Here is a 24,969-nt window from a genome sequence, read left to right on the forward strand (position 1 = left end):
TTGTAGATTGCTTTGGGTAACATAGATATTTTTAACAATATTTGTTCCTTTAATCCATGAGCATGGGCTGTCTTTCCATTTCTTGTGTCTTCCTTAATTTCTTCCATAAGTGTTATATAGTTCTCAGAAGATATTATACCTCTTTGGCTAGGTATATTCTTATATCAAAAACCATATACCTTATGGTTTTTGGAGCAATTTCAAATGGGATCAATTCTTTGATTTCTCTTTCTTCTACCTCATTTGTAGTGAACAGAAATACTACTGACTTCTGCGCATTGATTTTTTAACCCTTTGATTTTACTGAATTCCTGTATGAGTTTTAGCAACTCTGGTGCTGAGACTTATGGCTTTTCTGCATAGAGTATTATGTCATCTGCAAAGAGTGATATTTTGACTTCCTTGCCAATTTGAAAGTCTTGTATTTCTTTTTGTTGTCTGGTTGCTGAAGCTAGGACTTCTAGTACTATGTCAAATGACAGTGGTGGAAGTGAGCACCCCTGTCTTATTCCTGACCTGAGAGGAAAAGGCTCTCAATTTTTCCCCATTGAGGACGATACTCACTGTGGGCTTTTAGTACATGGGTTTTATGATATTGAGGTATGTTCCTTTCATCCCTACACTGGAGATAGTTTTAATCAAGAAAGGATGCTATATTCTGTCAAATACTTTTTCTGCATCTATTAAAAGGATCATATGGTCTTGTACTTTCTTTCATGAATGTGGTATATCACTTTGGTTGATTCACAAATATTGAACCACCCTTCAGGCCAGGAATAAATCTCACTTGGTTGTGGTGAATAATCCTTTTAAGGTACTGCTGGGTCCTACTGGCAAGTATCTTGGTGAGAATCTGGGTATCCATGTTCGTCAGGGATACTGGTCTGTAATCCTTTTTGGTGGGGTCTTTAGTGTTGGGATCAAGGTAATGCTGGCTCATAGAATGAGTCTGGAAGTTTTCCTTCCATTCCTATTTTTTTAAACAGGTTCAGAAAAATAGGTATTATTTGTTCTTTAAATGTGTGATAGAATTCCCTAGGGAAACCATCTGGTCCTGGACTCTTGTTTGTTGGGATAGTTTTGATTACTGCTTCAATTTCCTTGCTGGTAATTGGTCTGGTAGTTTAGATGTTTCTAGGAATGCATCCATTCCTTATTGTTTGACCAATTGTTGGCATATAATATTCATAATATGTTCTTATAATTGTTTGTATTTCTTTGGTGTTAATGTGATCTTTCTTCTTACCTTTGCAATTTTTTATTTTTTAAATTTGGGTCCTTTCTCTTTTCCTTTTGGTAAATCTGGCTAGGAATTTATTGATTTTATTAACTATTTCAGAGAACCAGCTCCTAGTTTCATTGATCTGTTTCAGTGTTCTTTGGTTTCTATTTCATTGATTTCTAGTCTAATCTTTATTATTTCTCTTCTGCTGTGTTTAGGCTTTATTTGCTGTTCTTTCTCCATCTCCTTAGGTGTAAGGTATCTTGTGTATTAAGACTTTTCTTGTTTGTTGAGGAAGGTCTGTACTGCTATATACGTCTCCTTTAGGAACACCTTTGTCACATTTTAAAGGTTTTGAGGTATCATGTTTCCATGAATTTTTAAAAATTTTTCTTTACTTTCCTGATTAACCCATTCATTCATTTTTTTCCCAAAACCCATTCATTCTTTAGCAGGATGCTCTTTAACTTCCATGTCTTTGTGTTCCTTCCAAATTTTCTCTTGTGACTGAGTTCAAGTTTTGAAGCACTGTGGTCTGAAAATATGCAGGGAATATTTCTAATCTTTTGGTACTGGCTGAGACCTCATTGTGACCCTGTATGTGATCTACACTGGAGAATGTTCTGTGTGCACTTCAGAAGAATGTATATTCTGCTGCTTTAGGATGAAATGCTCTGAATATAGCTTTGAAATTCATTTGGCCCTGTGTGTCATTCAAAGCTCTTGTTGATCTCCTGCTGGGATGATCTGTCCACCGCTTTGAGTGGGATGCTGAAGTCCCCTAATGTTATCATACTATTACCAATGTGTTTAATTTTGTTATTGATTTATATAATTGGCTGCTCCCAAATTAGGGGCATAAATATTTAGTTGTTAGATCTTGTTGGATAGACACAGATGACATAGTGTCTTTTTCATTTCTCAGTACAGTCTTTGGTTTAAAATCTAATTTGTCTAATATAGGGATTGCTACCCTTTTAGCTTTCTTTTAATGTCCATTAGCATGATGAATGGTTCTCCACATCCTTACTTTCAATATGGAGGTATCTTTCGGTCGAAAATGAGTCTCTTGTAGACAGCATATGGATGGGTCCTCTTTTTTCATCGAATCTGATACCCTGTATATTTTGTTTAGAGTATTTAGTCCATTTACATTCAGATTAATTACTGAAAGATTTAGTGCCATTGTTATGGGTAAAGTCACTGTTTTTGTAGATTGTCTCTGTTCCTTTCTGGCCTTTGTTATAGTGGGGCTCTCTCTCTCTCTCTCTTTTTTTTAATTTATTTTTTTAATTTATTATTTTTTAAAATTCTTTTCAGCGTAACACAATTCATTGTTTTTGCATCACACCCAGTGCTCCATTCAATACATGCCCTCCTAAATACCCACCACCTGTTATTGACTTGTTCTATCACACTGATTGATTTGCAAAAGTTGAACCATCCTTGTAATGCAGGGATGAATCCCACCTGATTATGGTGAATAATCTTTTTAATGTGCTATTGTATCCTGTTTGCTATGATCTTGTTGAGAATCTTAGCATCCATATTCATCAGTGATATTGGTCTGAAATTCTCCTTTTTGGTGGGGTATTTGCCTGGTTTGGGGATCAGGGTAATGCTGGCTTCATGGAAAGAGTCTGGAAGTTTTCCTTCTGCTTCAGTGTTCTGAAACAGCTTCAGGAGAATAGGTGTTATTTCTTCTTTGAAAGTTTGGTAGAATTCCCCAGGGAATCTGTCAGGTCCTGGGCTCTTGTTTTTTTGGGAGGTTTTTTGATCACTGCTTCAATCTCGTTATTAGATATCGGTCTATTCAGGTTGTCAATTTCTTCCTGGCTCAATTGTGGGAGTTTATAGTTTTCCAGGAATGCATCCATTTCATCTAGGTTGCTTAACTTATTGGCATATAACTGTTGGTAATAATTTCTGATGATTGTTTCTACTTCTTTGGTATTAGTTGTGATCTCTCCCTTTTCATTCATAATTTTATTAATTTGAGCTTTCTCTTTTCTTTTGGATTAGTGTGGCCAGTGGTTTATCGATCTTACTGATTCTCTCAAAATACCAGCTTCTAGTTTCATTGATACATTCTACTGTATCTCTAGTTTCTACCTCATTGATCTCTGCTCTAATCTTGATTACTTCCCTTCTTTTGTATGGAGTTGGTTTAATTTGTTGTTGGTTCTCCAGTTCTTTAAGGTGTAGACACAACTGGTGTATTCTGGGCTTTTCAACTTTTTTGAGGGAGGCTTAGATGGCTATGTATTCTCCCTTAGGACCGCCATTGCTGTATCCCATAGGATTTGGACCGAAGTGTCTTCATTCTCATTGGTTTCCATGAATTGCTTAAGCTCTTCTTTGATCTCCTGGTTGATCCAAGCAATCTTAAGCAGGGTGGTCTTTAGCTTCCAGGTGTTTGAGTTCCTTCCAAACTTTTCCTTGTGATTGAGCTCCAGTTTCAAGGCATTGTGATCTGAGAATATGCAGGGAATCATCTCAGTCTTTTGGTATCAGTTGAGTCCTCATTTGTGACCCAATATGTGGTCTATTCTGAAGAAGGTTCCATGTGTACTTGAGAAGTATGAGTATTCTGTTTTTTTAGGGTGGAATGTTCTGTATATATCTATGAGGTCCATCTGGTCCAATGTGTCATTCCATGCTCTTCTTTATTGATTTTCTGCTTGGATGATCTGTCTATTTCTGAGAGAGGAGTGTTAAGATCTCCTACTATTAATGTAGTCATATCAATATGACTCTTTATCTTGATTAATAGTTGTCTTATGTAATTGGCTGCTCCCATATTTGGGACATAGATATTTACAATTGTTAGATCATCTTGGTGGATAGTCCCTTTAAGAATGATGTAGTGTCCTTCTGTATCTCTGACTGCAGTCTTTAGTTTAAAATCTAATTTATCTGATAAGAGAATTGCTACCCTGGCCTTCTTTTGAGGCCCATTGGCATGAAAGATGCTTCTCCATCCCTTCACTTTCAGTCTGGGTGTATCCTTAGGTTCAAAATGGGTCTCTGGTATGGGGCGCCTGAGTGACTTGGTGGGTTAGGGCTTCTGCCTTCGGCTCAGGTCATGGTCCCGGGGTCCTGGGATGGAGCCCCGAATTGGCTCTCTGCTTGCTGGGGAACCTGCTTTCCCTTCTCTCTCTGCCTGCCTCTCCGCCTACTTGTGATCTCTCTCTGTAAAATAAATAAGTAAAAACAAACAAACTAAAAAAAAAAATTGGGTCTCTAGTAGACAACATATGGATGGTCCTGTTGTTGTATCCAATCTGCAACCCTGTGCCATTTTATGGGCACATTTAGGCCATTCATATTGAGAGTGATTATTGATAGATACATTTTTATTGACATCGTGTTAACTTTGAAGTTTTTCTTCCTGTAGATTGTCTCTATATTTCTGTTCAATGATATTCCTAGGATTTTTCCTCTTTTATAGAACCCTCCTTAATATTTCCTGCAGTGTCAGCTTGGTGGTTGCATACTCTTTTAAGCCTTGCTGATCTTGGAAAGTCTTTATCAGTCCATCCATTTTGAATGTCAGTCTTGCTGGATAAAGTATTCTTGGCTGCATGTTCTTCTCATCTAGTATCCTGAATATCTTGCCATCCCTTTCTGGCTTGCCAGGTTTCTCTGGACAGGTCTGACGTTATTCTGATGGGCTTTCCTCTGTATGTAAGGAGCTTCTTTTTGTTCCAGCTGCCTTCAAGAGGGCCTGTCTACAATTATAATCCCTCATTCTTACTATCAGGTGTCTCGAGGACTTTTGAGAATCTATAATCTTGGGGGGAGACCATTCTGCCTTTAGTATATGAATGCTGGTTCCAATCGCAAGACTGGGTAAATTTTCATGGAGAACTTGTTCCACTATATCTTCTAGACTTCTTTCTTTCTCTTCCCCGAATCAGGAATTCCAATAATTCTGACGTTGGAATGTTTCATGGCATCATTTATTTCCCTAATTCTGTTTTCAAGGCTTCTAAGCTGTTTATCCCAGGATTTCTCCTGATCCTTTCTCTCTGTTTGTCCTCCAGATCACTAATTCTATCTTCTGTCTCAGTTACTCTAGTTTTCAGAGAATTTAGATTAGATTGGAACTCATTGAGAGCATTGTAATCATCATTCCTGGTGGCTTTCAGTTCTGCCCTAATCAATTCCGTTTTGTGATCCATGGCTTTCTCCAACCAAGCTATTGCCTGGATAATTGTTAGCCTGAATTCCCTTTCCGACATATTATCTGTGTCGATAGCCATTAGCTCTGTTGCAGAAGGCCCATCCTCTGAATTTTTCTTCTGTTGGGCATTCCTCTTCCTAGTCATTTTTGTGAGAGATGGCTGAGCCGATGTAGCTGGATATATCGACTGTGGTGCAGTCAAGGTGCACCCTGGAACAATTCTGAGCAATCAAGAGTCCCCACCCAAATTAAAGAAAAAAGAAAGAGAAAAAATAAGAGAGAGAGAGGAAAAAAAAAAAAAAGAAAGATATAAGAGAAGGCTCAGCACAAATGGGCCCCAAAGTAAGATTTATGAAGTATACAACAACAAAAAAAAAAGACAAACAAGAAGACTGATAAAAGTATATGACAAGAGAAAAAAATATATATATATAAAAGCAAAACAAAACAAAGAACCTTGTCAAAAAGAATCCCAAGTATAAGATTTATATACACTCAGGACAAACACAAATACACAGAAACACTGGTGGAAGAAAAAGATGGGAGACTGGTTATGAATTCTCAATGTGGGTGAGGAAGGTTATTTTGATTCCTCCTGGATGTATCTTGATATCTTTGTTAAAACACTCAACTTTCCTAAGATAAAGGGGGATTAAAAACTGATTAACCAATAGGGGTAGCATTGATTGGGGAAAGGGGACTACCTTAAAGTTGAACTCTATATGAATATTAAAAAATAAAAATTAAAAAAGAATAAACTAAACAAAAATAAAATTTAAAAAAATTTAAAAATAGAAAAGCAAAAAAAAAAAAAAAAAAAACCACACAGGTATATGTATCAAAAAGTTCAGGTTAAAAGGTTATTATGGAGTTTGATGTACTGGACATCTCACTGTGATAGTAAATAGGTTAAAAAATTAACTATATATTTTTAAAAAATGAACCAGGTTGTGACAAGATGGTGGGAAAGTAGGAGGAGGTGCCCTTTCAACCTGTACCCTAAAGTGAGCTGATTACCCTCCAAAGAACTCCAATCACCCATGAAATCATCCTGAGATCAGAATTATACACGTCTGGATCTCTACCGGAGCAGAAGACGCCAGTGGGTAGGTAAAGCGGAGCGGGAAAGTCGGACTGATATTGGAAGATAAACAAAAGGGGGAAGGAGCCACCAGAGGCAACCCGCTGGAAAGTAATATCCCAATATGAGAGTGCCCTGTGCCTGGGGACCAGCATTAACTCAGGAGTCTGGTAGAAAGCACTCAAAAGAGCAAAGGATCACCAGGGGGAAATTGCGGGAATTGGGGTGTTAGGGTCAGGGGCTTAAGTCCCCAGACCCAGGACAGCCACCTCTGGCGGAGAGCCAGAGAGAATGCGGCAGAGAAACCAGGTCTCGGTCCCTGAACCACCAGCGTGCCTGAGAGTGCGTGGCACCTGACTCCCGTGAGGGGCTGGGAGCCTCACCAGCCAACAGAAGCACAGCCTTTTTGCAGTCCCCACGCGAGTGCCCTGCCATGCCATCAGAGTCCGAGTCGTGCCCCGTGCCCTCCCCTGAGAAAGGTGCACACAGGCGCCAGCCAGGTGCTCTCGGACCGGAAAGACCAGGCACTCCCAGCCTGGGCCAATGGGAAAATCTCAGTGTGTGATTGCTGCTTGGAACTTCTCTGGCAGTCTGGAGTTGCCCAGACAGCCGCCGCTGCCGTGGTTTTGTGTACAAGCAAAAAATCCCGAGAACCCAGGGACCGTGACTGGGAACCTGCTCTGCCAGCAGCCAAGGGGGGATTTATTGGGGCTCTGTAGCCAGAGAGAAGAGGGGGGGTCAGGGTGCAGTTTGCTTTCCTCTACACCTACAAAAACCATCAAAAGCGGTCAAGGCTAGAGAGAAAAACAAAAGTGAACGAATATAAAAACCTCCAGAGAACAAAAGCCTGAAAAAACCAGTTTTCTCAGAGCCCACCCCCTTGAGGGGGGCGGGAGGACTTAACTCAGAGAACCTCATTGACTGAAAACCCACGTGGCAGGCCCCTCCCCCAGAAAGCCAACCAGGAAAGGAAAAAAAAAAAAAAAAAGACGACAAGAGAATAACCACCACGACTTCATAGAACACTTTTTATTATTAATTCGATGCCACTATTCTGGATCATTATTTTTACGTAGATAATTTTTTATTATTATATAGATAATATTTTAACCCATTTACCGTCACAGTGAGATGTCCAGTACATCAAATTCCATAATAACCTTCTAACCTGAACTTTTTGATACATACACCTATTTTCCTTTTGCATTTCTATTTTTTAAATTTCTTGTTTTTAAATTTTTAGTTTAGTTTAGTCTAGTTTATTCCTTTTTTTCATTTTTATTTTCTAATATTCATATAGAATTAAACTTCAAGGTAATCCCCTTTCCCCAATCAATGCCATCCCTATAGGTAAACCAATTCCTAATCCCCCTTTATCTTAGGAAAGTTGAGTCCTTTAACAAAGATATCAAGATACATCCAGGAAGAATCAAAACAACCTTCCTCACCCACACTGAGAATTTACAACCACTCTCCCATCTTTTTCTTCCACCAGTGTTTCTGTGTTTTTGTGTTTGTCCTAATAGTATATAAATCTTACACTTGGGGTTCTTTTTGACGAGGTTCTTCCTTTATTTGCATATATATATATATGCAAATATATATATATTATTTTTTCTCTCTTGTCATATATTTTTATCAGTCTTTTTGTCTGTCTGTGTTTGTTTGTATACTTCATAAATCTTACCTTGGGGCCCAATTGGGCTGCACCTTCTCTTTTATCTCACCTTTCATTCCTATCTCTCTCCCTCTCTTTTTCTTTTCCTTCTCTTTTTTCTCTCATTTGGGTGGGGAACCCTGATTGCTCAGAAGCATTCCAGGGTGCACCTAGACTGCACCACAGTCGATACATCCAGCTACACCCGTTCAGCCATCTCTCACCAAAATGACTAGGAGGAGGAATGCCCAACAGAAGAAAAATACAGAGGATGGACCTTCTGCAACAGAGCTAACGGCTATCAACATAGACAATATGTCGGAAAGAGAATTCAGGCTAACAATTATCCAAGCAATAGCTAAGTTGGAGAAAGTCATGGGTGACCAAATGGAATTGATTAGGGCCGAACTGAAAACGACCAAAGATCATGTTTTCAATATTAGGCAAGAGCTGAAATCTACCAGGGATGAGCTTCACAATGCTCTCAATGAGTTTCAATCTAATCTAAATTCTCTCAACGCTAGAGTAACTGACACAGAAGACAGAATTAGTGATCTGGAGGACAAACAGATAGAAAGGCTCAGGAGGAAGCCTGGAACAAACAGCTTAGAAGCCACGAAAACAGAATCAGGGAAATAAATGATGCCATGATATGTTCCAAAGTCAGAATTATTGGAATCCCTAAGGGGAGGAGAAAGGAAGAAGTCTAGAAGATATAGTGGAACAAGTTCTTCATGAAAATTTTCCAAATCTCGTGAACGGAACTAGCGTTCATGTACTAGAGGCCGAAAGGTTCCCCTCCAAGATTAAAGATTCTCGAAAGTCCTCGAGACACCTAATAGTAAGAATGAAGAATTATAATTGTAGGCAGAACCTCCTGAAAGCAGCTAGGACAAAGAAAATCCTTACGTACAGAGGAAAGCCCATCAGAATAACGTCAGACCTGTCCACAGACACCTGGCAAGCCAGAAAGGGCTGGCAAGATATATTCTGGGCACTAAATGAGAAGAACATGCAGCCAAGAATACTTTATCCAGCAAGACTGATATTCAAAATGGATGGAGAGATAAAGAGTTTCCAAGACCGGCAAGGCTTAAAAGACTATGCAACCACCAAGCCGACACTGCAGGAAATATTAAGGGGGCTTCTTTAAAGGGGGGAAAAGCCCAAGAATAGCATTGAACAGAAATATAGAGACAATCTACAGAAAGAAAGACTTCAAAGGTAACACGATGTCAATAAAAACGTATCTATCAATAATCACCCTCAATGTGAATGGCCTAAATGCGCCCATAATACAGCACAGGGTTGCAGACTGGATAAAATGACAAGGCCCATCCATAGGCTGTCTACAAGAGACCCATTTTGAACCTAAAGATACACCCAGACTGAAAGTGAAGAAATGGAGAAGCATCTTTCATGCCAATGGGCCTCAAAAGAAGGCTGGGGTAGCGATTCTCATATCAGACAAATTAGATTTTAAACTAAAGACTGTAGTCAGAGATCCAGAAGGACACTACATCATTCTTAAAGGGACTATCCACCAAGATGATCTAACAATTGTAAATATCTATGCTCCCAATATGGGAGCATCCAATTACATAAGAAAACTGTTAATCAAGATAAAGAGTCATATTGATATGAATACACTAATGGTTGGAGATCTTAACACGCCTCTCTCAGAAATAGACAGATCATCCAAGCAGAAAATCAACAAAGAAACAAGAGCATTGAATGACACATTGGACCAGATGGACCTCATAGATATATACAGAACATCCCACCCTAAAACAACAGAATACTCATTCTTCTCAAGTGCACATGGAACTTTCTCCAGAATAGACCACATACTGGGTCACAAATCAGGACTCAACCAATACCCAAAGACTGAGATTATTCCCTGCACATTCTCAGATCACAATGCTTTGAAACTGGAGCTCAATCACAAGGAAAAGTTCAGAAGGAACTCAAACACCTGGAAGCTAAAGACCACCTTGCTTAAGAATGCTTGGATCAACCAGCACATCAAAGAAGAACTGAAACAATTCATGGAAACCAAGGACAATGAGGACACTTCGAACCTAAACCGATGGGATACAGCAAAGGCGGTCCTAAGGGGGAATACATAGCCATTCAAGCCTCTCTCAAAAAAAAAAAAGAAAAATCCAGAACACAGCAGCTGTCTCCACACCTAAAGAACTGGATAATCAACAACAAATCAAACCAACTCCTCATATAAGAAGGGAAATAATCAAGATTAGAGCTGAGATCAATGAGGTAGAAACCAGAGATACAGTAGAACGTATTAATGAAACTAGAAGCTGGTTTTTTGAAAGATCAATAAGATTGATAAACCATTGGTGACACTAATCCAAAAGAAAAGAGAAAAAGCTCAAATACATAAAATTATGAATGAAAAGGGAGAGATCACAATGAACACCAAGAAAGTAGAAACAATCATCAGAAGTTATTATTAACAGTTATATGCCAATAAGCTAAGCAACCTAGATGAAATGGATGCATTCCTAGAAAACTATAAACTCCCAAAATTGAATCAGGAAGAAACTGACAACCTGAATAGACCAATATCTAGTAACGAGATTGAAGCGGTGATCAAAAATCTCCCAAAAAACAATAGCAAGGGACCTGATGGATTCCCTGTGGAATTCTACCAAATTTTCAAAGAAGAAATAACACCTATTCTCCAGAAGCTGTTTCAAAAAATTGAAGCAGAAGGAAAACTTCCTGACTCTATGAAGCCAGCATTACCCTGATCCCCAAACCAGGCAAAGACCCCACCAAAAAGGAGAATTTCAGACCAATATCACTGATGAATATGGATGCTAATATTCTCAACAAGATCCTAGCAAACAGGATACAATAGCACATTAAAAAGATTATCCACCATGACCAGGTGGGATTCATCCCTGGGCTACAAGGATGGTTCAACATTCGCAAATGAATTAGTGTGATAGAACAAATCAATAAGAGAAGAGAGAAGAACCACCTGGTCCTCTCAACTGATGCAAAAAAAGCATTTGACAAAATCCAGCATCCGTTTCTGATTAAAACACTTCAAAGTATAGGGACAGAGGGAACATTCCTGAACTTCATAAAATCTATCTATGAAAGACCCACAGCAAATATCATCCTCAATGGGAAAAAGCTTGCAGCCTTCCCGTTGAGATCAGGAACACGACAAGGATTCCCACTCTCACCCCTCTTGTTCAACATAGTATTAGAAGTCCTAGCAACAGCAATCAGACAACAAAGGGAAATAAAAGGTATCCAAATTGTTAATGAAGAAGTCAAACTCTCTCTCTTCGCAGATGACATGATTCTTTATATGGAAAACCCAAAAGACTCCATCCCTAAACTACTAGAACTCATACAATAATTCAGCAACGTGGCAGGATACAAAGTCAATGTGCAGAAATCAGTGCCTTTCTTATACACTAACAATGAAAATACAGAAAGGGAAATTAGGGAATCCATTCCATTTACTATAGCACCAAGAACCATAAGATACCTGGGAATAAACCTAATCAAAGAGGTAAAGGATCTGTACTCGAGGAACTACAGAGCACTCATGAAAGAAATTGAAGAAGACTCAAGAAGATGGAAGACCATTCCATGTTCTTGGATCGGAAGAATAAACATTGTTAAAATGTCTATACTGCCTAGAGCAATCTATACTTTTAAGGCTATTCCGATCAAAATTCCACCGGTATTCTTCAAAGAGCTGGAGCAAATAATCCTAAAATTTGTATGGAATCAGAAGAGACCCCGAGTCACTAAGGAAATGTTGAAAAACAAAAATAAAATGGGGGGCATCACATTACCCGATTTCAAGCTTTACTACAAGCTGTGATCACCAAGACAGCATGGTACTGCATAAAAACAGACACATAGCACCAACTTGCATTCTATGGTCAAATAATCTTCAACAAAACAGGAAAAAATATACAGTGGAAAAAAGACAGTCTCTTCAATAAATGGTGCTGGGAAAACTGGGCAGCTATATGTAGAAGAATGAAACTCAACCATTCTCTTACACCATACACAAAGATAAACTCAAAATGGATAAAAGACCTCAACGTGAGACAGGAATCCATCAGAATCCTAGAGGAGAACATAGGCAGTAATCTCTTCGATATCAGCCACAGGAACTTCTTTCAAGATATGTCTCCAAAGGCAAAGGAAACAAAAGTGAAGATGAACTTTTGGAACTTCATGAAAATCAAAAGCTTCTGCACAGCAAAGGAAACAGTCAACAAAACAAAGAGGCAACCCACGGAATGGGAGAAGATATTTGCAAATGACAGTACAGACAGATGGTTGATATCCAGGATCTATAATGAACTCCTCAAACTCAACACACACAAAAATGACAATCATATCAAAAAATGGGCAGAAGATATGGATAGATACTTCTTCAATGAAGACATACAAATGGCTATCAGACACATGAAAAAATGTTCATCATCACTAGCCATCAGGGAGATTTAAATTAAAACCACATTGAGATATCACCTTACACCAGTTAGAATGGCCAAAATTAGCAAGACAGGAAACAACATGTGTTGGAGGGGATGTGGGGAAAGGGGAACCCTCTTACACTGCTGGTGGGAATGCAAGTTGGTACAGCCTCTTTGGAGAACAGTGTGGAGATTCCTCAAGAAATTAAAAATAGAGCTTCCCTATGACCCTGCTATTGCACTCCTGGGTATTTGCCCCAACGATACAGATGTAGTGAAAAGAAGGGCCATCTGTACCCCAATGTTTATAGCAGCAATGGCCAAGGTCGCCAAACTATGGAAAGAACCAAGATGCCCTTCAATGGACAAATGGATAAGAAAGGTATGGTCCATATACACTATGGAGTATTGTGCCTCCATCAGAAAGGACAAATACCCAACTTTTGTAGCAATATGGATGGGACTGGAAGAGATGATGCTGAGCGAAATAAGTCAAGCAGAGAGAGTCAATTATCATATTGTTTCACTTATGTGTGGAGCATAACAAATAGCATGGAGGACATGGGGAGATAGAGAGGACAAGGGAGTTGGGGGAAATTGGAAGGGGAGGCGAACCAAGAGAGACTATGGACTCTGAAAAACAATCTGAGGGTTTTGAAGGGGCGGGGGGTGGGAGGTCAGGGTACCAGGTGGTGGGTATTATAGTGGGCACGGATTGCATGGAGCACTGGGTATGGTGCAAAAATAATGAATACTGTTATGCTGAAAATAAAAAATAAATTTAAAAAAATGAACCAGAATAGTGGGAACGAATTAAAAATAAAAGTTATATCTATGAAGTAATGGTGGTTGTTCTTTTGTCTCCACCTCCCCTGCTTGGCCTCTGGGGGAGGGGCCTGCCACGTGGGTTTTCAGGTAGTGTTCCCTGAGTTAAATCCTCCTGCCCCCCTCAAGGGAGTGGGCTCTGAGGAAACCGGTTTTTCAGGCTTTTGTTCTCTGGAGGTTTTTATGTTTGTTTGTTCATTTGTTTTCTCTCACCTTGACAGCGTTTGATGGTTTTTGGAGGTTTAGAGGAAAGCAAACTGCACCCAGACCTCCCTCTCAAGAGAGAAGCCTCAGTCTGCTCCCCTCTGGATGCTCCAGAGCAGGTAAGTTTCCCCTTGGCCGCTGGCAGTGCAGGTTCTGAGTCATGGTCCCTGGGGACACAGGAACTCCTACTTGTACCCAAACTACAACAGCAGCTGTTGTCTGGGCAGCTCCAGACCACCAGAGAGGTTCCAAGCAGTGATCGTACACTGAGATTCTCTCGCTGGCCCGGGCTGGGAGCACCTAGACTTTCTGGATTGAGGCTCCCAGCCCCTATGGGAGCCGAACCCCATGCGCTCTCAGAGGAGCTCCCGGCTCAGGGACCAAGACCTGGTTTCTTCACCACACTCTCTCTGGCTCAGCGCCAGGGGTGGCTGTCCTGGGACCAGGGACTTAAGCCCCTGTCACTAACTGCCCTGATTTCCACAATTTCCTCCCCCCGTGATCCTTTGCTCTTTTTGAGTGCTTTCAACCAGACTCCAAGTTAGTGTTGGTCCCTAGTTGCAGAACACTCTCGTATCGGGGTATTAATTTCCAATGGGTCACTTCTGGTGGCTCCCTCCCCCTTGTTTATCTTCTGATATCAGTCCGACGTTCCCACTCTGCTTTATCTGCCCACTGGTGTCTTCTGCCCCTGTAGAGATCCAGACGTGTATAATTCTAATCTCAGGCTGATCATGGGTGATCCGAGTTCTTTGGTAGGTAATCAGCTCACTTTAGGGTATAGGTTGAAAGGGTGCCTCCTCCTACTTTCCCACCATCTTGTCTCCCTGGGCTCTCTCTTCATTCAAAGGATCCCCTTTAATATTTCTTGCAGGGCTAGTTCAGTGATCATAAATTCTTTTAATTTCTGTTTGTCCTGAAAGCTCTTTATCTCTCCTCCTAGTTTGAGTAACGCCCTTGTTGAATACAGTATTCTTAGCTGCAGATTTTCCTCATTTCGCACCTTGACTATATCATGTCAGCCCTTTCTGGCCTGCCAGGTCTTTATGGACAGCTCTGTTGCCAGCCTTATGTTTTTATTCTTGTCAGTTAAGGACTGACAGTTAAGTCAGTTAAGCTGCTTTTAGGATTTTCTCTTTACCTCTGAAATCTGCAAACTTCATTATGTTAAGGTTTGATGTACTTTTATTTACTTTGAGGAGCATTTTCTGTGCTTCCTGGACTTGAATGCCTGTTTCCTTCCCCAGATCAGGAAAGTTCTCAGTTAAAATTTCTTCAAATAAATCTTCTGCTCCTCTCTCTCACTACTCTTCCTCTGGGCCCCAATTATTCTAATACTGTTTTGCCGTTCGTATCTGTTTCTCAGCTTCCTTAATCTCCATCACTTTGTCTTCTCTAAGACTCTCTCTTCTTTATCCTAGCAGTTAGAGCCTCCATTTTTTTTTATTGTGTTTCAGTAAGAGAATTTTTTAGTTCAACCTGATTAGATTTTAGTTCTTTTATTTCTCTAGTAAGTAATCAGTTATTGTCTTCTATAGTTTTTTTCCAAGCCCAGCTGCTACCTTTATAATCATTGTTTTGAATTCTTGTACCAACATCTTACTTATGTCCCTATCGATTAAATCCCTGGCAATGAGTTCTCTCTTCTGGGGTGAGTCTTCCATCTTGTCATTATGTCCAGAAAAGACCAGATGAAAGAGAAAGAAAATAGGAAAATAGCAACAATGACAACAGAAAAAAATATACTAAACAAATCAGAAGGGAACAGAAACAAGCAAACAAAAGAGAATAAAATGAAAGAAGCTGAACAGACCAATAAACTAGATCCTGGATATATTTTGGTCTGTTGCTAGAAGAAACCAGATCTCAAAATAGGAAAGAAAGAAAAACATAGACACACAAAAATAAAATTGAATACAATTTGAAAGGAAGCCATAAATGAAAAATGTACATATAAAATGTACATGTAAAAATGAAAATTAAAAGACTTAAAAAAAGAATTGATATAATAAGAAAATAGCTGAAAAGGAAAAAAAAATATAAAACTGAAAGACTAAAGAATAAGAAGAAAAAAACACAAATTCTAAATACTGCTTCTCCAAAAGCTGAAGTTTTGCAGTCCTCCATGATCAGTAAACTTGGTAATAACAGGATATTCCTGCTGGTCTTCCAGGGACAGGCCTGTTGGGCTGATTCTCAGGTGTCTTTCCCCAGGCAGAATTGGATTACCATTGACAGTGGGCTGCACTCAGTGTGAGACTCTGGATTGCTCTATGTGGTTGATTTGTTGCCTGAGGGTTTCTGCACTGATGTGGGAGGTGAAAATGGCAGTGCCCTGGATCTTTAGCCCTAGAGCTGAAAGTCTGCACCCTCTACTCTTCAGAAACGCAGTCAATCACTCTTGTGTTCCTGGTTTCCATCCTGTGTTTACCTAGCCCATGAACAGTTGTTTTAATCTCAGGCACAGGACTCTGTTTCAGGTCTCCAAACTTTATGGATTCCTATGACCTGCCCTCATGCCACTCCTCCCAGGGGATAGAGGGGGCTATCCCCACAGTTCCACCCCTTGCTGGGCCCCTGCTTGGAGAGCGATCACCAGATCAGTATAGTTGTTTGTGCTTTATGGCAACAGTGTGCAGAAAGCTGGCACCTGTGACTTGCTGTTTGCAGCCAGTTTCCCTGTTCCGATGCTTGGGTAGTCTGCCACACTCAGGCACTGCCCCCCCACCTTCTTCTTGTGATTCTGGGGATCCTGAGTCCATGCTGTCCCATCTGGGATTCCTCCCCCCTTTGGCTTCTAGCACCTTTCAGGCAGACTTCTCAAAGTTCTGATTTTATTATCTGCTGCTTATAACACTTTCCGGTATCCAGTTTATGGAGGCTCCCTCCCCCTGTGGTTTACCTTCTGATATATCTGTCATCTTGGGTTCACATGTGCGTACCTCCTACCTTGCAAAGAGTGGTCACATTTTTATTTACAGAATTGCAGCAAGTCTTTTCTCAGATCTTTGGTTGATTTCACAGGTGCTCAGAAAGATCTGATAACTGTCTAGCTTAATTCCAGGGACCAGAGGAAAATAAGATCCCCTACTCCTCTGCCATCTTAACTTCTCCTCTGAAAACACTCTAATTTACATGAAAAACATCTTGGTGTAAATAGTATCCTCACTCAGTTCTACTTGCTATTGTCTTTAAAGCTGAAGAAACAAATCCAAATTTATAAGGCTACTATGCTATCAAAGGAATCTCTTTAAGAGGGTTGTTTCTTAAACATCCCAGGAGTTTCTTGGCACAGCTCAGCCTACTATGCTTTCACTGGCTGGGGTTCTGTAAGTTTTTATATTCGATACAAGTCATCCATCTCACTCATATCTTGAAAAATCTCCAAATGCACTGGAACCATGGAGATCAATTTAGACATTTTTAAGTGAAGTGGGAACTGAATAAAGTAGAAATAATTTATAAAGAAGTAAGGCTATTTCTGATATTTATTTTTTAAAATTGGAAAATGATGCTGAGTTTCTTAAGAGTTAAGCTAGACAGTTAATTAAGCTAGACAGTTTCTTAACAGAGACTTGTGATGTCTAATTGCTCTATCAAAAGTATGTTTAGGTTCCAAGTGAACTCTTTCTAAGAATTAACAGCCACAATTTGGGGATACCAATCCAATAAAAAACAAAATATCTGCCCTTCCCTCCCTAACGTTAACAGAGAGACAGGTATGGATTTATTCAATTATAGCCCATTCTGAGTGACATTTATTGCTTTACATAAATGAGAATCTATTTTTCTTAGAGGCTAAGGCTAGTAGGATAAATAGAACTTCCAATTTCCTTGCTCACTGTAGACTTTAAAGATTTTTACTTATTTATTTGATAGAGAGAGAGAGATCACAAGTAGGCAGAAAGGCAGACAGAGAGAGAGGAAAGGAAGCAGGCTCCCTGCTGAGCCGAGAGCCCAATGTGGGGCTTGATCCCAGGACCCTGGGATCATGACCTGAGCCGAAGGTAGAGGCTTAACCCACTGAGCCACCCAGATGCCCTGACTTTTTATAGACTTTAAAACAAAAAACAAAAACAATGAAACAAACCCTGAACCTACTTTACTTAGTACAATTTCTAGTAATTTATTGTCAGTAAGAGTTTGGAAAGTCTTTCTTTCTTTCTTTCTTTTTTCTCTTCCTTTCTTTTTGGCACTTATTGGTAGCAGTCAGGGATAAACACTTCTAGAAAAATTAGGAGGCAATAGAAAGTAGTGTTTTTTTTCTTTTTTCTTTGAAGTTTTTACTTAAATTCTAGTTAACATATAGTATAATATTAGTTTCGTGAGTAGAACTTAGTGATTCACCATTTATATATAATGCCTGGTGCTCATCACAAGTGGCCTCCTTAATACCCATCAGCCACTTAGCGAATTCCCCTGCCCACTCCCCTCCAGCAAATCTCAGTTTGTTTTCCATAGTTAAGAGCCTACTTTCTGGTTTTCTTCTCTCCCCTCACCCCATGTTCATCTGTTTTGTTTAATTCCACATATGAGTGAAATCATATGGTACTTATTTTTCTCTGACTAATTTCACTTAGCATTATACACTCTAGCTCCATCCACAGTGTTGCAAAGGGCAAGACTTCATTCTTTTTGATGGCTGAGTAATATTCCACAGTATGTGTATATGTGTGTGTGTGTGTGTATACATATACCCTATCTTCTTTATCCATTCATTAGTCAATGGACATTTGGGCTCTTTCCATAATTTGGCTATTGTTTATAAGAGAATATTTCTCAGTCACAGAAAGAGCTGTGAATTTGGCCTACCACGAAGAACTGTTGTATTGAAAGCAATTTGGTATATAAACAACTGAAATGTATAAACTTAGGAACAACTCCCAGTGTAATTACTAAAAGCTTAATATTCTAACAAAATAAAAGCATTTTTCTTTATCAAGATGTGAAAAATTTTAAGAATTTTCTGTGTTCTGAAACTGAAGGGAGGCTCTTTTTGCAGAAATAGGTGAAAGCTCATTTCTGACTGTGATACTTGGTGAGAGGATGCAGATGGGATTAAAACTCCCCTTCCTGTCATTGCTCATTTGAGGTTCACACTGAATTACAGAAGGTGCTGTCTGTTCTCACCTGCCTATCAGATCTGATATCAGGGGACCTACTAAGCTGTCTTAGCGAACTACTTTCTTTGATGTTTATCTTTTATACACAATAATAAAATTTCATTTATTCATTCAACAAATATGTACTGAGCACTCAGTTGCATACTTCAGAAAGTGAGGACAGAGCAGTAAACAAAATATAAAAATATGATCAGGGGCAACTGGGTGGCTCAGTGGGTTAAAGCCTCTGCCCTGGGCTCAGGTCATGTTCCCAGGGTCCTGGGATCAAGTTCCGCATCAGGCTCTCTGCTCAGCAGGGAGCCTGCTTCCTCCTTTCTCTCTACCTGGCTCTCTGTCTACTTGTGATCTCAGTCTGTCAATTAAATAAATAAAATCTTAAAAAAAATCATCAATCACTCTTATACTCCCTATTCAGGGAATGAGTTTAGATTGAATGAGGGAATGAAGCAGCCTGCTCAGGGAATGCTGCTGATAAAGCAGAGGACTTCATGCTGTACAAAAGCTCTCTGTAAGTACACTCAAGACAAATTCTGGTGGCTGAAAGAATAGCAAAGTGGACTCCACAAGTTATACTACTTCAATTTTAAGTTAATGAAAAATAATAATTCATTTTTGAAAAAAGGAAACCTCTTTAGATAGCATCTACCCTTCTACATTCCTGATAGACACAGGTTAATGCAGCCTGAGAGACAATCCAATATGCCTGACACAGGAGTATGATTTTAATGAACCAGGGGCTGTGGGATACAATCTTTAGGTTCTTTGAGGTGATAATGTGATGAAGCAAGACTTATCCCCACAAAGCTTGGTTTAGGTTCTATGTCATTAAATGAAAATGCTGCTCTTGTTAGGTTACATTTTTGGAAAACAGGTACCACAGTATGTTAAAAATTAAGGAGTGCTTTTAGCAGTAACAACCTTTCCATGGTCTTGGAGTCACCCCTACCTCCTGGAACAGGATCTTAGACTTCCAAGTCAAGGGCTCAAAGTAAGTTGTTGAATGCTGGAAACAGGGGACTGAGGTGTTGGGAAATCTAATTAGCATGTGTGAAAATAAAAGGGTCTATAGCTGAAAGCCACTCTAGAAGTGTGAAGAATTATGATTGCTTTTTGAGATACTCCCATTTCTCAAGAATGAACAAGCCTGGGGAAAGAGAGACGAGCTGCTTAGGTTTTTTGTTTGTTTTTTAAAAAATGTTTTTCAAGTCTTTTGTTGGTGAGGCTGATGTGGAGAAAAAGGGCAAAAGAAATGTAGATAAAATTAAACTTCCTTGTAACCTGCAGCCCATTGACAAGACTTGAGACAAACAGAGAATGACATTCCTCCAAGAAACTCCCAACTGTCTTATTTTAATGCTTTGCTGGAGGGAAAAACAACCTTAGCTTGAAAATAGAGACAGTGGGTAGAAATGTGACTAAGATACATGGAGGCTGTTGTGGAAAGAACAGTGTGGTAGTACATAGAAAGAACTCAAATCCTCTTAAGTTAAGGATTAGGACTTTATTAATGAGACAAATTGTGGGGGGTAGTTGTAGGGGAAAATCAAGGCAGCTGCTGAAGAGAGGAATGCCACTTGATGTGGGAAACAAAGGCAGTAGAAAAATTATTAAATTTTTATTAAATTTCCTTACTACCTACAGTCAATTTACAGGTCCTTGAAAAAGGCAGAGTGACATTTCCTTAACTGCCTCAATGTTAATATTTTGCTAAGGGCAACAGGTAATCTTAGCCCAACCCCCAGGATCCTGTAAATCTACTTTAACATGTAAAAATTCCTTTTGAAACTTCATCTCTACCCATCAAGATATGTGTTGGCAACCATCCCCCAAGCATATGGCCCACCGATATACATCTAAAGGGTCTCATGTCTCAGGTTTTACTAGATGGTAATAAGTGACCTTTTCCCAACAATAGGTAGCCTCTCAAGGTCCTGGAAACTTTGCCTCCAACACTCCTTAGAGACTTACAGTATCCTAAAACCCTCACAACTTGAAAGTATATGATGGACCACTCCTCATGACCCCAGTGCAGCTTTTTCTGCCCATGGGTTCTATCCCTGTGCTTTAATAAAACCACTGTTTTGCAACAAAGATGTCTCAAGAATTCTTTCTTGGTCGTTGGCTTTGAACCCTAAAGTTCTTTCCTACAACAACACTGTCTAACTGGGGAAAAAATGTAGGGAAAGCTAACATTTGCTATATATACTGCTTTCAACTTGCTTTTACATTTCTCACCTTTCCAGAGATTATAGATCCTCCCCATTCTTTTTAATAACCACACTTGTTATATATAGTACATGGATGGATGTGCCACAATTGATCTATTTATTAATCTCCTTCTGAAGGATACAGGTGGATAGAGGAAAAATGCATCAGTGTTGCTGAACAGCAAGAATAGGCATGAAGAAGCTAATGTTTCATGTCGCCCTGTAGCTCATTCCCTTCACTATAGTTTTGTTTTTTGTGTTTTTTTTTTTTTTTTTTTTTTTTGACTCAAACTCTGCTGGAAGAGATACAGACACAGGGAAAGCAGCCACCCATTCTGGTGTGTCCATCTACTGTTGTTTTTTCTCACAGCAGGGCACACATTAGCCTAACCACGCAGGCTATTTGCTTTTAAGCACATAAACTGACAGTTATTTTTTTTTTATGTTTGTTGGATACTTATATAGGATCCTGAACACGAGGAGGGCTGCCATGATCTAGACCATGCCTGCAGCTTCCAACTTAGAGTCAGGGTTGAGGTACACTTCCTATAGCACGGCAGCTGAAAAAAAACCCTGCCTCATGGAAAAATCATAAAATAACTTAGATATAGGCATTTATTACAGTTAGGTTCAACATACCTCAAACTCCAGATAGTGATCTTTCAGTCTGTATTCATCTATCTCCTTGGCTTTAACTTTCTTGTCTGGGGGATATGAGCGGTGCTCAGCCAGCTCAGTGGTAATCTGCTTCAGCTTGCTTTCATGAGATTTCAACTGTTCCTCCTGCAGGAAATTATTAAGCTATTTAGCATCAGGAAAGCAAATCAATAAGAAAAAAAAAAATCACAGAGTACTTTTTAACATCCCTTATGATGAATGACTTCAATTAATCAAAACAGTCCAATGTACCTCCACTGCCACATCTTACCAACCTTCTCAGACTAGTATTCACATGTACCTTTGCAAAATGACAACCGGTCCCCTTGATACAAAACCAAATACTTTCAGAGTCAAATACTTTCAAACCAAATACTTTCAAGTGTAGCTGTCATGAAGTTGAGAACAGACTTCCTAAGAAATACTTCAAAACGCAAGGCACCAGTTAAGCACCCATCCTCAGAATCCTGCATAATTTGGCTTTTCCATTTCCTGTCCACTCAGCAATGCTGTTATTTCCCCATCTGTCACAGTGAATTTAGAGTCTCTTTGCTTAGTTCCCTCCCCCTTTTTAAGAAAGCAATGCCACCAAGAAATAATTCTCTGTAAGCCATCAGATGATACATTTTTAAAAACAGATTTATTATTTATTTGTCATAGAGAGAGTGCACGCATGAGCAAGCACAAGCAGGGGGAGTGGCAGAGGCAGAGGGAGAAACAGGCTTCCTGTGGAGCAAGGAGCTGGACATGGGATTTGATCCCAGGACCCTGCTGGGATCGTGACCTGAGCCGAAGGCAGATGCTTAACCAAAGGAACCACCCAGGCATCCCTTTCAGATGATATTCTAAAAAATGCAGCAACCTATGATTTTTCCCTCCAAAGTAGTAGAGGTTCTGACTTCCTTCAAAATCTTATTGACCCAAACTAGTGATTCAACTGAATGACCTATAGAGCAATTCTTGCCTAAAAGGTGTTACTATAGGCACCATGCACCAATGCAATGTTTGATGCTATGTCAAAGAACTTCCATTCAAGGGGCACCATTTTTATTGCCTTATGATACTATCAACCTCCCTGGGAACATTTTAAAAATGAAACAAAGAGACTGGAATTTTCTTGCATTCCTGTAATTGTATGACTGCTTTTTTACTATTCCACTTTCACATATATAGTATCCAAATTCATGCTGAATATAAACTTTACATGTACAATAAGATATAAACGGATGAAAGTGAATGAAGAGGAACTGATTAAACTAGGTGATAAATAGATTTTGTATAATAGCAACATTATTTAATTATTTAAAATAGCAGACAGAAGGGATTTCCGTCCTTTATTAAGTTCATATTTGAGGACGTATCAATTTGTACTCCTCATAAAAGGCATGGCATTAAAAAACAAACAAACAAAAAATCAAACAAGATGAGTTTTCCCCTTCTGTTTCTCAAACTCATGGCACCCTAGATAATCACAAGCAGAGTTAAAGGTAAAAAATTAACATGTACAATACATCATCACCACAATTCCCAGTTGAATTTTTTCCATATGGTATTTTTATAAATTAAAATTACTATTTAAATCCAAGATCAGCATACATAATTGCCAGAGGAAGAATTTAAATCATAAAGCAACTGTGTAATAAATCTGTCAATTTAAGCCTGTAATTCAAATCTAGAAGAACAATTTAGAGGTGAAAAATCCTAATAATTTTAATTTATGATGTGAGGGTATATGTAACTATCTATCTATATAAACATGCCACATTATGAATTTGAGCTCAGGTCAAATTCATAATGTGAATGAATTTACATTATGAATTCATTCAGGTCATGATGCTGGAGTTTTGGGATCGAGAGCACAAGCAGGGACTGGGCAGAGGCAGGGGAGGAGAGGGAAAGAGGGAGGAGAAACGGGTTTTTCCACTGAGCAGAGAGCCGGACATGGGGCTCGATCCCAGGACCCTGGATTATGACCTGAGCCAAAGGAAAATGCTTAATAGACTGAACCATCCTGGTGCCCCCTTATTTATTTTAGAGACAAAAAGAGAACAGGGGGAGAGGCAAAGGGACAGAATTGCAAGTAGACTTCCCGCTAAGCACAGAGCCTGACTTGTGTTTGATCTCACAACCCTAAGTTCATGACCTAAGCTCAAATCAAGAATCTGCCCCTCAAGCGACCGAGCAACACAGGCACCCTATCTAATTGTTGTTCTATGCTACTCCTTTATAAATACAAAGATCCATAAAAATAGAAAATTATGTTCTATAGGTTTTTATACCTCACAGATTTCCTTTGGTGACTTGTTTTCTCATTCAGCATGTTTTTGAGATTTACTCACATATATGTCCTGGTTTCTTCCTTTTAACTATAGGATACTGTATGACATACTATAATTTCACTGAAGGATGTTTAGGCTGTTTTCAGGTGTCTTTAGGCTATTATAAATGATGCTACATTGAACATGCTGCTTAGTGAATATGAGCAAGAATTGTCCTACAGTGTAATCACTAAGATGGAGAATTTTGGGGTTTTAGAATATGTCTATCTTTAAGAGGACACTAACATGCTTTTTAAAGTGTTTCCACCAGTTTACATTTCTACAGTAGGCTTAAAAATTCACATTGTTCTGTATCTTTGCCAAAATTTGATATTCCCTGAAAACCAGTGTTATTCCAGTGGGGAGGAGAGGTAAAGAAGGAAGGGCTCAGACTGTTTCCTTAGTGCTGCTTTAAAATAGGTAGGTGAGTTAGAAAGTAATGACATCTCTAAAAATCTTCTGGGAAACTTATAAGACAAATTGCTAAATACTACAGTCTTATGAACCCAAGCTATATGGAATTTAGTATAAAGAACAACTGCTTTAACTCAGTTTGAAGGCGCCATTGGAAAGATTTTATGTTTAAGAGATTTAAAGATTTTTATAAACAGTTTAGTGAGCTTCTGCATTAACTTCAACATGATTTCATTGTTTATTGAGTACTCAATATATGTTAAATACAGATGTCTAAGAAATGAATATAAAATCTATCTATTCTGGAGAAGTGTAGTGAACCATTTAAGGCAATGCCAAGGGGTGGGCTGCATCTTGTTGGCGAAAGTGAGCCCATTAGGTTTAAATAGTACTTGAGTCATATTTTAGCCACAACTGTGAAGGATGGATTAGAGAAAAGCAAGACTGGAGGAAAAGAGATCTCAAGTGGTTATGCAAATAATCTGTCAGAGTTTTTCAAAGTGGGCTGTTTGCAACCCAGGCAAGGTGATCCACTAGGAAAAAATCAGCCTTGGGATATAATTCACATACCACATAATTTACCCATTTAAAGTGTAT

The 24,969-nt window shown here is 39.2% G+C and overlaps 1 protein-coding gene across 10 annotated transcripts in view; it reads right to left on the minus strand.

The window, feature by feature from the left end:
* The window catches only part of PSD3 (pleckstrin and Sec7 domain containing 3), a 769,411-nt gene that overhangs the window by 29,438 nt on the left and 715,004 nt on the right, over positions 1-24,969 (minus strand). For all 10 annotated transcript variants that reach the window (XM_059155883.1, XM_059155885.1, XM_059155884.1 and 7 more), the window contains one exon: positions 21,623-21,766. In XM_059155883.1, coding sequence (XP_059011866.1) covers positions 21,623-21,766 — 144 coding nt within the window. The remainder of the gene's footprint in view (positions 1-21,622; positions 21,767-24,969) is intronic.

Source organism: Mustela lutreola, chromosome 18, assembly GCF_030435805.1.
Source record: "Mustela lutreola isolate mMusLut2 chromosome 18, mMusLut2.pri, whole genome shotgun sequence".
In the NCBI taxonomy this organism is placed as follows: Eukaryota; Metazoa; Chordata; class Mammalia; order Carnivora; family Mustelidae; genus Mustela; species Mustela lutreola.